This window comes from Pongo pygmaeus, chromosome 1, assembly GCF_028885625.2.
Source record: "Pongo pygmaeus isolate AG05252 chromosome 1, NHGRI_mPonPyg2-v2.0_pri, whole genome shotgun sequence".
In the NCBI taxonomy this organism is placed as follows: Eukaryota; Metazoa; Chordata; class Mammalia; order Primates; family Hominidae; genus Pongo; species Pongo pygmaeus.
In genome coordinates this window covers 69372756-69386788 of record NC_072373.2, presented here as the reverse complement: position 1 = coordinate 69386788, position 14033 = coordinate 69372756, and the positions used below count along the sequence as shown (strand labels likewise).

At 39.5% G+C, this 14033-nt stretch overlaps 1 protein-coding gene across 15 annotated transcripts in view; it reads right to left on the bottom strand.

Annotated features, from left to right (window-relative positions):
- ACBD6 (acyl-CoA binding domain containing 6) overlaps positions 1-13291 on the bottom strand; it is a 248709-nt gene extending 235418 nt beyond the window's left edge. For all 15 annotated transcript variants that reach the window (XR_010123589.1, XR_010123579.1, XR_010123599.1 and 12 more), the window contains exons 1-2: positions 9395-13291; positions 2776-2840 (exon numbers count right to left, since the gene is read on the bottom strand). Coding sequence is in view for 3 of the 15 variants with exons in the window: in XM_054475506.2 (XP_054331481.1) it covers positions 2776-2840; positions 9395-9616 (287 nt within the window). In the remaining 12 variants the exon portion in view is untranslated. The remainder of the gene's footprint in view (positions 1-2775; positions 2841-9394) is intronic.
- Positions 13292-14033: the final 742 nt, after the last annotated feature.

The following is a 14033-nucleotide window of genomic DNA, read 5'->3' as shown; positions in this document are numbered from 1 at the left end:
TCAAACCAAATTTCACCCCTATTGAGGATACATGATCTACAGACTAATAGAGATTATTCTCATAAATTAACTGTGCTTATGGCATTTTGGTCGTACAGAAACTAATCATCACATAAAAAACAATATTCCCAAGGAAAATGCATCAAACTTCTTACTAAGATACAAAAAAATCCACCTTCCCTTTCTGCTGTTATCTCATCTATAAGCTTCTAGTAACTGATCCTGGGGACTTAGTCTGGGACTTCAAAAGTAAGGGATGGTGAGGGCAGAAATAAGAATACTGGCCAGGCTTGGTGGCTCATGCCCGTAATTCCAGCACTTTGGGAGGCTGAGGCAGGTGGACCACCTGAGGTCAGGCATTTGAGACCAGCCTGGCCAACATGGTGAAACCCCATCTCTACTAAAAATACAAAAATTAGCCAGGCGTGGTGGTGTGCGCCTGTAGTCCAGCTACTCTGGAGGCCGAGGCAGGAGGATTGCTTGAACCTGGGAGACGGAGGTTGCAGTAAGCTGAGATGGCACCACCACACTCCAGCCTGGGCAACAGAGCAAAATTCTGTCTCAAAAAAAAAACCCAAAAAAACAACAACAACAACAACTAAAGAATACTAATGAGTAAGTTAGGGACTTCCTACAATATAAATGGCAAAAGCAACATTTTAGTCCTGAGCTTCCTTTTGGGTCATCTACCCCGCCCCCTGCAACAGGCTGCCAGGACAGGCCTTCTTCTTGGTTTTTCCCTGCCAATTCTTTCTAAATTCCAACCAGGGTTTCTCGATTTCCCTGATTTGCTGTGAAACAGAACTCAATCCCACATTTTTTTTCACTACCTTCCTGCTTCTATGATAAATATAACATCTTTCTGAGGTTTTCTAAATTTATTTTCATTGAATTCCTTAAGAATTACTTATATGCATCATAACACTTCATCCCTAAATAGATCAGCTTACACAAACTCAGGAAATTTATCATCAATTACTATTATACAATATAGAGGCTATACATTCAGATTTTCCTGATTGTCCCAATAATGTCCTTTATGGCTTTCTTCTCCCACACCAGGAACCAATCAAGATCCACACACAGCATTGAGTTTCACGTATCTTTAGCTTTTTTGTCTTCCACATTGTTGGTATTTTTTAAGAGTCCAACTGTTTTATAAAATATCCCTCAATTTGAATTTGTCTAATTGTTTCCTTACCTACATAGTGTTTTTGCCAAAAATGATTAACCATGATTAGAATTGGGTTAAATTATTTCAGCAGAGTAATATATAGGTGACATGCCCTTTTCAATGCATCACACTGGGGGCACATGATGTCAGTCTGTCCCATCATCAATAAGATTCATGGCTTGGTAACGGCAGTAACTGTCAGGTTTCTCCCTCATAATTAAAAAGTAAACGGTGGGTCAGCCTGTAACCCATGGTTTTGCTCCCCAGTAGTTTTTCACCTAGCGTTTTAACAACAATTTTCCTCAATAGTTTTTCTCTAATACTTCCCCAATATTTTGTCATCTAATATTTAATCATTCATTGATGGTCTTGCCTAAACTATTATTATGGTGGCTATAAAATCTAAATTTTTTAATTGCTAAAAACAGTGGAGAAACAGGCAAAGCACAGAAAAAAAATAAAGGTATAAAATTTCATAAATTATAACAAAAAACTCACAGTAAACGTTAACATCAGGTATTCTTTAGAACAGTAATAATATGTTGGTTGGTTATCATCAACCAAAAAACCTGTGCAAGAATATAATCAATGCACTGCTTCCTTCACTGAGACTGTCCTATACAAAAAAATATCGGCTGAACTAAACAGCGTGGTTAGTGACATACGTGATTTACATCTGGGTTCAAGCTCTGTATCTCCTAACAGTTGGGTAACAAATGGTTGGCAGGCAGGAAATGTATCCAGGGGACCAGATTTTATGTGGGACTGCTCAAGAATGTAAAGTCAGAACCCGTATTTTATCACTTCCTCTCTCTATAATCATATTTTATCTTTTTTCTTTTCTAACTCTACCTTCTAACCTTCTTTTAATTTCAGGGTTGATGCTCCAAAGCCTTCCCTTCTATAACTAAGATTCCCAGTTGTATGCAACTTCTTTTTTTTCACTTAGACAAGGTAAGAGAAGATAAGGCCTCATAAATGACAAAGGGGAACTTCTGAATTACAAGTTAAAAAAGTTTGCAAAAGTATACTCTTTTTTTATATATTCAGAGAAAAAGAGAAGTTAGTATCTGGTTTTGGCTTTTCACTGAATTTTTCCCTTCTTCCCAAGAGTACTATAAGCAGTTATTTACTGTGGCATGGGTGGGGCAAGGAACACAAGAATAAGTAGCAAGAGACAGGGAGATAAAACTGGGACAAGGAAGATGGGTGAAAAATGGGGATTTATCCTGCTCTTCTGCCCTTCCCATCATTCTGGCCTTTTTCCAAAAATCCCTCCAGAGGGGAGAAGTGGTGATCCATTAGGGGCTGAATGACAGGAAAGGATAATCTCAAGCAATAGCTCTCATGGTATTAAAATGTAAGGCATGTATGTCTGTTGTGAACCACTTATATTCCAACATGCTAGCATAAGAATCCTTCAGGAGACTTAGCTAAAAGTAGATTTCTTTAATCTCTCCCAATTGCCTGTCATTAGTACAATCTACAGCAGAGAGAGAGATTAATATAAAAATAATTCTTTAATCAGCTCACTGCTTTCTAATTCCTAAACACCTAAACCATTTTCAACAACCTCATTAAAGATTCCAAGAATTTCTTACCATTTTTGCTTTCCTTCAAAATCAAAGAAGCTTGGTTTAGGAGTATTACAATTTCCAACTTTGACCTAAATGAGGGAAGGAAAATCAAGAACTTATTTTTCAAAGAAATGTCTGGGAAACTTTTCCTTTTCAAATGTATTATGTATATTCAGTAACCATAGGTTGGAAAATATTTGCATCTATTGGAATAGCAAAATTTAACACTCTTTGCCAAAGCAAACAAAAAAACCCAAACAGAATCAAACATTACATACAGCCTACTTTGGCTTACTGCATAAAACAACTATTATCTAATATTGTAATACAGAAAAACTGTGATAAACGGTTGCATTTCGAAGTTAGTAGACTACTTATATATAAGTTATCAATATAGATTATATACTCTTTATTACCATGTATAAAGTAAAATAATTTTTTAATATGCAATTAATAAGGTTTAGAATTCATAATTTATCGGAATTCACAACACTATTTCTTCATGCTGATTCTCATAACTCTATCAGCATTTTAACTCTCCAAAATTCCAGGGAAAAAAGTGTACTACTTTTAAAGTGCCCTATTATGAAATTCATCAATATAAATTTGGATGCCAAAACCCATGCAAAAAATTTCAGGGGTTCTCAAAAATACAATTCTCTTTTTCTACAATAGTCTTATCATCTTTTGTTTGAGATCAATACTTAATTTTAATCCTCAAATGACATTTGTAGTTAAACTGTACAGTGAAATTTTCATTGAGAATAAGCATAAATGAAATTCACACAAGTGCAGAATTCACTATACAGGCCCTGATTCCCACTGCCAGAAGTCATCTTCCTTCCTTATGAACTCTTAAAGCATTTACTCTATATATCTTTTATGGTACTTTTCACTTTTTCTACCATGTGTTAGAAAGTTTTGTTTAAAGTTTCATCTTTCTATTAGACTAGAGCCTGTAACTGTTCTTAACTCATCCACAGAACCTATCTACTTCTCAGGGATTTTCCTACTGTCTCCCATTACTCTAACTGATGCCTTCATCTAACCAGAATGATCTACTGACTGCCTTAGGTATTCCTAGTTCAGGGTTTTGCTTGTTACTCCACTCACCTGAAATGCCTTTTCTTCTTTCCTCAGCTTTTCAGGATGCTGCACGACCTTCCAGTTCTACTCAAATTTCAGATTCTAAGAACCCTTTCAGTCTACAATGATCTCATCTACCTCTGAATTCATAACAATTACCATCTCTATCATTTGCTTAGCGATTAATTGCATGGCCCTATGCTGTTATTAAAATGTATACTTACATAGAAGCAGCCCTGTTATGATGGAATAGACAGAAGAAAGGGTGAAAAAGAAGGAGCCACATTTCTTGAACAATCACCATAGACCAAACACTTCACATATTTTATCTCGAATGGGCCAAAAAAAAATTCCTGCTAGGTATGCCATCACAAACTCATTTTATAAATGAAGAGAGAAGCTCAGGAGGGTTGTCTCAGTTCACACATTAGTACATCCTGAATTAGTAGTCCGGATTTAAATCCAAGAGTGTTTGACTCCAAAGCTCAATATCCCTTTACTACATCATTCTGTCTTAAATGCTAAATAGAGTCTGGGCTTCAATTCTGGACTCTCTAAAATCACATGAACTACCAGACTGTTAGAAATATTAAATGAGATAAATTATACAAACTTTAAGACATAAAAATAGCAATTATAACTAGTTTTGTTTTTTATCCAGACACTATCCAGTGGCAGAAACAAATGCCAATAGTTCTCCATTTCTCCTATAGTAACAGAAGTCTCAGCTGGACACATGATCATCCAGCTAAACATTATACATGGCCATCCAACTTCTGCCTAGGTTCTGGGGACTGGATGTGTGGAAGAGTGATACAAATAACTTCCTTAAAAAGAAAAGGAGCTTGTCTTCCCATTTCCCTTTGCTCCGGATAGGATATACATGTGGTGATGGTAAGCCACCTCTGACCATGAAAAAGGAACTTAGGGCAGCAGTTTTCAAATTTTTTAGTCCTGTAATCCCTTTATACTCTCAGAAATTAAGGATCCTAAAGAGCCATCATTTATATGGGTTATATCTATCAATATTTACCACATTAGAAATTAAAACTGGGACATTTAAAAAATGTGTATTAATTCATTTAAAAATAATAAACCCATTAGATGTTAACGTAAATAACATTTCATGCAAAATAACTACATATTCTAAAAAAATTAGTGAGAAAAGTAGCACTGTTTTACATTTTTTAATTTTTTTAATGTCTTGCTTAGTAGAAGCCAGTTGCATTTGCATATCTACTGCTGCATCCAGTCTACTGCAATATGTTGTTTTGGTTGAAGTATATGAAGAAAATTCGGCTTCACGCAGATATGTTGTTAGAAAAGAGAGAAGTATTTTAGCAGGATTTTCAGATAATTGTAGATATTCTTCTTTGATACTATGCCAAAGCCTAACAGATGGTAGTTTAAGGTCAGTTGCAATGAGGAATCTGAACTCATATCAATGAATTTTTCATACTGTTAACACTGAAATCCATTGGTCTGACTTGCACTTTGAAAGCCATCTTTTACCAACACATAATTTGTAACACCATTCCATGAAATATTTAGAAAATATGGTTTACTGAGTTACACAGACTTTTTAAATGTTGACACATTTCATGATATAATAGCAAACGTTCACATTCATGACTGTCACCACTTATCTCATCAAAAAAAGTTTTTAAGTACTGGGAAGCTGTCAAGCTCATGGTGGCAGATACAGATTTTCCAAATTTCTCATTTTCACTTGAAGGTTCAAATGTTATTACTGGCAACAAATACTTTGAGTTGTTTTCCTTGAAGTGACAGGCTTATTTCGTTCATTTTTAAGAAACTACCTGCCAAATACCCAAATTTGAGTAGGTATAATTATCTGTGAGTTGTTCTGTTAAGTAAAAATGGAAAAAAGTATATAGTTCATTTTGCAACTCAGAAATTACACAAGTGCTTTTCCTCAAAATAGTCAACATAATTCAGTATGCAGCAGAAGTACTTTGTGTGTACTTCCCATCTCATCACACAAAATGTAAGACTTGACTCAAGGGTTAATATTTAATAAAGTAGTATTAAGGCACGGTGGCTCATGCCTGTAATCCCAGCACTTTGGGAGGCCAAGGCAGTCGGATCACCTGAGATCAGGAGACCAGCCTGGTCAACCATGGCCAACATGGTGAAACCCCATCTCTACTAAAAACACAAAAATTAGTCAGCGCGGTGGCAGGCACCTGTAATCACAGCTACTCGGGAAGCTGAGGCAAGAGAATCACTTGAACCTAGGAGGCAGAGGTTGCAGTGAGCCCAGATCACGCCACTGCATTCCAGCCTGTATGACAGTGCAAAACTCTGTCTCAAAAAAAAAAAGTATTATTAAATAGTATCTTATGAAGTCAACAGGAATTCACAAATTTTCATTACTCTCCAGTTTTCACAGCTGTCAATTAGCTATCTTTAGGAGGGAGAGTGTAGGCTGATGTAAAGAGGGACCAAAAAATTGTTCATTCATTTGATTTTGTTGAAACTTTATTAAAAGATTATTTTGAAGCCATAGGCTTATCTGAGACTAATAAAGCTATGATGCTAAGTTTAGAGAGCTCTCCCTGAGAAAATAAGGTTCGTATCTCAGCTTATTTTTATTATCTTCCTGCCAACAACCTCATCCAGCCTACAAAATAGGGTGCTATTCTGAATACATAATGTTATTTTATAAATTTTGATCCAATATGCAGAAATGATACTGGACTTTCAACTTTATCATTCTATCAAAGATGCTATTCTTAACACTATCTCAGAATTTTGTCAAAAATATTTAGGAGATTGATGAAAACTGTGGCCCAGTGTCATATATAAGTAAGCATATTATTCTCTAATAATGAAGAATTTTATTTTCAGATACAGAATATCTCTAAACACCCTAAAGTCAAGTTCTTGAAAGGATGAGGGACATCCCTCCTTCATATTACCTGGATGAAGTGAGTATACCTGAGACAGAATGGTTCCTAAGTAGATACGTGACTACAGTTCACTGATGACTTAGAAATATAGTACTTAATAATGACACCAATATCAATAAATAAAGATATGTCCTAGAAGGAAAAATAATATTTTCTAGGGAATTGGGGGAAAATTAGTCTCATACTGCCCAGAGAATCATCAGACATATTACAGGTCCTAAAATATGATTCTCAGTAAATATTTGTTAAATAATCAAAAGTTTCACTCTAATGTTATTAGGACAAAGTATAACAAATGACCAAAGAGAAAACAGATATCTACAACTTTTCCAAGAAAGATAATTCCAAGGCCAATTTGGAGGTAATTTTCATTCAACACTATAATTTATACCATTTGTTCCTACAGCTTTCTCTCTCAGGTCACATTAACTGATATTCATAATAATGACCATCAACCTTCAAAACAAGGTTCATTTTTACTCAGTACATCCAGTTTAAGAACACAGTGGGGCTGGGCATGGGGGATCATGTCTGTAGTAACAGTACTTCAGGAGGCTTAAGCAGGAGGAATGCTTGAAGCCAGAAGCTTCAAGGCTGCAGTGAGCTATGAGTATGTAACTGCCCTCCAGCCTGAGCAACAAAACAAGATCCTGTCTCTAAAAAAACTTTTTTAGTTTAAAAAAAAAAAAAAAAAAGAATACAGCAGGACCTCTCCCCCAACTTATCTTTCCTTTAACAAATACAGGGGAAAATACGTAACTATGTCAAGAGGCAAAAAGAAAAAAAGGTTACACATTTTTAATAAAACAAAATAGGCTATTATCCAGAATTTCCTTTCCTCTAGTGTTCCAAAGAGCTATAATTTTCCTGAACTGTTATTTAACTCTTGTCAGCAATTTTTCAGGTGTGTTAAAACCTAGACTCCTCAAGTACTTTGTTAAGTCTCTTAAAGCAAATGTTGGCCAGGCGCGGTGGCTCACACCTGTAATCCCAGCACTTTGGGAGGCCGAGGCAGGCAGATCACCTAAGGTCAGGAGTTCAAGACCAGCCTGGCGAACATGATGATACCCCGTCTCTTCTAAAAATACAAGAAAATAGTCGGGCATGGTGGCGGGCACCTGTAATCCTAGCTACTCGGGAGGCTGGGACAGAACAATCGCTTGAACTGGGGAGGTAGAAGTTGCAGTGAGCTAAGATCCAGCCACTGCACTCCAGCCTGGGCAACAGGAGGTAAACTCCATCCCCAAAAAAAAATAAAAATAAAAATAAATAAAATGTCAGCCAGGCGAAGTGGCTCACGCCTGTAATCCCAGCACTTGGGGCAGGTGGATCGCCTGAGCTCAGGAGCGCAAGACCAGCCTGGGAAATGTGGCGAAACCCAGACTCTGTAAAAAAAAAAAAAAAAAAAACTCTCTGTAAAAAAAAAAAAAAAAAAAAAAAAAAAAGTGAGTGTTATGATGTTTTTGCTTCTCTGCAAAGTGTCATGTTTTTGGTTCTCTGCATTCTCTGTAGGCATTATACCCAAGTGTCTTGCACATAAAAGCTGCTGAACAAATATATGTTGCTTATGATAAAGCAATTATTTTCCTTCTGGTACCAACCAATGTCATCCTGAATTATAAATTAAACATGTCTATACACCTCCCTATTTCCAGGTAAAGTTCACAGCCTTAGACTGAGTCAGGAGCTACAATCCAGTTCTGACTGATGTATCTGTATGACCCTAGGCAAGGTGCCTACTCTCTATGGCCTTCAGTTTCCTTTACTGTAAAAGAAGGGCATTATTTCATCTGGTGTTCATAGCTCTAAAATTTTTAGATTGTATCAAACAGAAAGGAAGACATATTCAACGAAAACATAAATCAAAGATATTTAGGATTTTATAAAAATCACAATAAAAGTTGTAACACTGCATTTTGCATTGCATCACATTATTATTATTATTTGAGGCGGAGTTGCTTCCCTCTTGTTGCCCAGGCTGGAGTGCAATGGCACGCAATCTTCGCTCACCGCAACCTCCGCCTCCTCAGCCTCCCGAGTAGCTGGGATTACAGGCATGCACCACCATGCCCGGCTAATTTAGTAGAGATGGGGTTTCTCCATGTTGGTCAGGCTGGTCTCGAACTCCCGACCTCAGGTGATCCGCCCGCCTCGGCCTCCCAAAGTGCTGGGATTACAGCCGTGAGCAACCACGCCCAGCGCTGCATCACATTATTACAATCCTATTATCTTTCTCGATCTCTATATAGTTTTATTATCTTTACCGTATTTACTTCCATGTGGCCCTCTGGGAAGAGTAAATGAATGATAAATCTTATTTTATTGTCATTTTGTAAAGGTTCTTGGGCTGGTAAAATGCAAGATCACTGAATAAGTCAGAGAAAAAAACAGAAAAACAGTGTCCAGTGTCCAGCTAAATAAACATCACTCCTAGGAAAGCAAACATCTTTTCCACGTTCAGGATGATGCTCATCCCCAGCAGATGGTCAAAAACAAAACAAAACAAAATACACATACACAAGCTTCATTACACCTAGCTATTAACCATAAATGTTTGCTATCAGTTGTTGAGGCAGAAGGCTCCGTGTCTTTCTCCCCCATCCACCCTTTCCCTGCTACTTTACCTGTTTGTACCTGGCATACAGGTACAAGAGCTGCTCCCTGCTGGCCACCTGAATCAGGCCTTGCAAGTGCGCGGCAGCCTTCTCAAACAGCTCGGCCAGGCAACTGGTCTCCTCGATCTCAGGGTCATGGGGGAACTCCACCTCCCCGGAGTCGTCCCCTGAGCTCAGCTCTCCACCGCTGTCGCCGGTGGTGGCCCCCGCGGGCAGGAATGATGAAGCCATGTCTCCTTGCTCGCTCCGTCCCTTTGTGTCCGGTCTGTCCTCCTTGAATCAGGTGTAAGGCCGGCTTGGAGGCCTGGCCCACCAGTCTGGGTCGCGAGCCTGAGCTCCAGTCGGACCCAAGCTCAGTCGCGGCGCGCTCCCTCACGTAACCCTGCTCCCAGCCCACTTCTACTCTCTGGGCGTGCAGAGCAGGGTCCTTGACCCTCTGCCGCTCTGCCCAGTCGACCCGGTCTCCTCTGGCTTCCCTCCGGCCAACAGCGCGCTCAGGCTCGCCTCAGGCCCCTCCAACGGAACGGGGGTCGAGGGGCAGTGAGGCCGGGATGCGTGCGAGCGCGGGGCGCGGCTGGCGCTGGGCCGTGAGGGCGGGGCGGCGTGCGTGCCAGCGGCGTGCGCTTCTGTGAGGCCTGCTCTGCGCCGGCGGAGAAGCGTGGGCGACGCTACGCTGGACGTCCTTTCTTGCCGGAGGAGAGAAAGTGCCGTCAGTTGTAAGGGCGTCTTTTAATCGTTTCGCTGAAATTAGCAGTCCCGAACTCCGGAGCCCGCCACCGGGATGGGCCCCCGGGGGTGGGGGGAAGGAGGCCGTTTGTGTGGTAGTGTAGCGGTGAGAGCGGAGTCGCGGGAAACGCGGGGCTGAGGACTAAGGTTCCGCCTGCCCCAGATTGTGCGCCCCAAGCGCCCCCAAACAGCCCTGCGCGCGGATCTGTTGCCTGCGCGTTGGGCTCTGTGTTGAATAATGAAAAACTGCAAGATGGGGCTGTCCCGCCTTACTGTGTGACTGATGAGTGGAATCACTTCTCTGCGTGTTTCGCTCTCCACACCTTCGGAGCCTGCACCTCTCCGGGCCCTGAATAATGCGGGGCGCGCCTTAGCCCAGTTCTCATCCCGAGCTGTCTTTGACACTGTACTTTGTAGACACTATGCAGTGAAACCAGAAGTACGGCACAGTTCTGCCCTAGAGGAATGCACAAAACTTTTTTTTTTAACTGTAACATTATGAGTGGTTATGTCCTAAATGTTAAACACAACGACGCACCATATATTCATTTAGTATTCAAAACAATGTAATAAGCACTATAAGAAGGGTACAAAGAAAGTGTTGTAAACAGTGGTTATTGACTGGGGTTAGGCTTGCGACGGGTGGACGGATGGCTGGACAGGATGAGGAAGCAATGAGAGAACACAGGAAGGTGAGAAAGCTTGCATCAGGATTCAACAAACATTCCTTAAGTCTCCAGAAAGTTCCACTGTTAGTCCCTGCTGTCAAGGTGCTCGCAATCCAGTCAAAGGGATGTTTAATGACCAAATTCTTGCAATTAAAAGGTGATTAAGAATAATGTATTGAGGACTTGAACATTACAACATAAGGTAGGTACTCTTATTTTACACATAGGAAATCAGCACAGAGTGGTTAAGTAACTTGTCAAAGGCTGCACAGCTAGCAAATGGAGGAGCAAGGAAAAAGAAGTTAGCTTGCATGTGGGGTAATAATGGATGATGAACCCGACAAGTAGACTGAAGGAGAGATAACATGGACTTTTATATCTTTCTGTTTCTAGAATTTTTATTACAGTGAGAATTGAATATAATCAATGGCTTTTTTGGCATCTTTGGAGATTATCTGCTTTTCTCCTCTAGTCTTCGAAAGGAATTATATTAACAGATTCTATTTTAATGAATTATATTAACAAAAATAAATTTGGGATTTAATGAATTATATAATAGCTAACATTGATACATTAATATGCATTATTTCAAAACCTCCTAGTTTTGAGCATTACTTCTGTTCCTGGAATAAACCCATTCTGGTCCTGGTTTGGTTGTTTTTTTAAAAAATTTGTACGTTCAGTTTGCTAATCTTTTCATTATCTTTACAGCTCCATTTAAAGATGTCATTAACCTATAGTTTTCCTTTTCTATACTTTCTCAATTTTGTATCAAGGTAATAGAATCCTTGTAGAATTAGCATTTAGAAGTTTTCATCTTTTTCTGTATTCTGGAAGAGTTTACATAACATGGGAAAGAGAGCCCCCAGAATTCTTTCACACTGCTGGTGTGAGCATAAATTGTTACAATCACTGTGGAAAAATGTTTGGCACTATCTACTAAAGCTGAACATAAATATACAACAATTTGACTCCTCCCCAGCGGGAATATATACATGGCATTCACCAAAAACATGTACAAGAACATTCATAGCAGCACAATGAACTAATTCCTAATTGCTGCAAACTGGAAGCTCCCGAATGTCCATCAACACTAGAATGGAGATAAACTGGTGTGTTTACATGATGGAATACTATTCATCAGTGAGAATGAACTAATTACAATGACACAGAATAACAAGAATGAATCTCAAACATAATGTTGCGTATAAGCCTATACTCAAAAAAGTACATATGTTTCTAGTCATAAAAAATTCAAAATCAGGCAAAACTAATCTGTGGTGTTAGACTCAGGATAGTGGGTAACCTCAGGTTTAGTGATCTGAAGGGTGCATGAAGGGGACTTCTGGAAGTTGGATATGTTGTTTCTTAAGCCGAACATTAGTACACTGATGTGTTCACTTTATGAAAATTCATTTATAATTTGTGTACTTTTCTGTATGTATATTATATTTGAATGAAAAATGTATTATGAAACTAACATGTAAGAAGAAAAAGGAAAGAGTCCTTAACATTGAGAAGCTGGCCTGGCACTCACAGCTAGGCCTTGTTATTCTCCTATTGAATAGAAATAATCTCACAAAATAGCAACCGCAGACAAGGTCACTCTGAAATCATGATACAATGATACAAAGCAAACCACTTCATTAAGCTTTTCTAAGCACAGACAAAAAGCTCACTTTACTGACTGCAAAATACAACACCTTTTTCTTGGCGCAAGCAAATAACTACTACTTCTTTAAAATTGCAGCTTTATTCTCATGCTAGTCACTTCTCTATAGATAAGACTGCGATGCCCAAGATCTCAATCTTGTTAGTGGGTAGCTAGTCAGGAATGAGTAGGGCAGGAGAGGGCTCCCCACCACACACATATATCAGGAATGTCGGGCAACCATCAGGTGATGGTCAAGCGGTTGTTAAATGTCTCACTAAAATAATAATTGATCACAGCTGGCACCATGGAACAGCAGGCTCCTGATAGAAAACACCTGAAACTAGTGATCAGCAGCTTCCCGATAAGATCTCAGGAGTGGGGCGAGTGGGCTCAAGCATGCACATGCGGACAGCCCACCCCAAGGAAGAATCGGGGAGAAGTAATGCAAGACCCCAGAAGTAAGCCAATGTATAAAACCCCAAGGCCAGGCACACAGTGGCTCACGCCTGTAATCCCAACACTTTGCGGGACCGAGACGGGCGGATCATCTGAGGTCAGGAGTTTGAGACCAGCGTGGCCAACATGGTGAGAAAAAAAAAAAAAAACAAAATTAACTACTCAGGAGGCTGAGGCACAAGAATTGCTTGAACTTGGGAAGTGGAGGTTGCAAACCAAGATCACGCTACTACACTCCAGCCTAGGCAACAGAGCAAGAATCTGTCTCAAAACAAAAACAAACCCCAAGTCAAAATATCAAGCTGCGTACTTGCCTTTCAAGTTGCCTGTTTGGCTTTCTTCCAAGCATACTTTCCTTCTTTTTGTTCCTGCTCTAAAGCTTTTTAATAAACTTTTACTCCTGCTCTAAAACTTGCCTGGGTCTCTCCTTCTGCCTTATGCCCGTCAGTTGAATACTTTATTCTGAGGAGGCCAGAATTGAGGGTGCTGCAGACCCCAAGGGATTCACCACTGGTATTACTATTTTGAAGTCGTGTGACTTGGATACGTTTCCCTGCTGACACAATCATAGACTTCCCCCAGCTTTCTGACCACATCCAATTGAGAGCATATTCCCGCTTCCTTAGATGCTCCCCCAAATTACCACAAAGCCCAAATCGTATAATAGGTTCTTTCTTAAATTAACACCCTTTTACCGAGGCAGCCCATTCTTCCTCAAGGTGTGTGTTCTTCCTCACTGCAACCAGAAATAATTCCAACTTGGTTAACTACAGATGTGTTCCTGGAGGTCTCTGCCCGAAGGACATTGACACTTGAGAAGCTTTTATTTCTTGAAGAGTCTATCGAAATCCCAAAACTCTCAGGATCTGGTGACACTGAGGAGACAGATCTTTTACCATTAGTGTTTCCCTTCAGGCATTTCTTGGGAAAGATAGTACAGTTGACCCTGGAACAACACAAGTTTGAACTCTGTGCATACATTTATACGCAGGTTTTTTTCTACATATATTGGAAAAAGTTTTGGAGATTTGCGACAATTTAAAAAACACAGATAAACTGTATAGTCTAGAAATATTGAAAAATTAAGAAAAGTATGTCATTAACGCATAAAATATGTAGATACTCATCTATTTTATCATTTAAT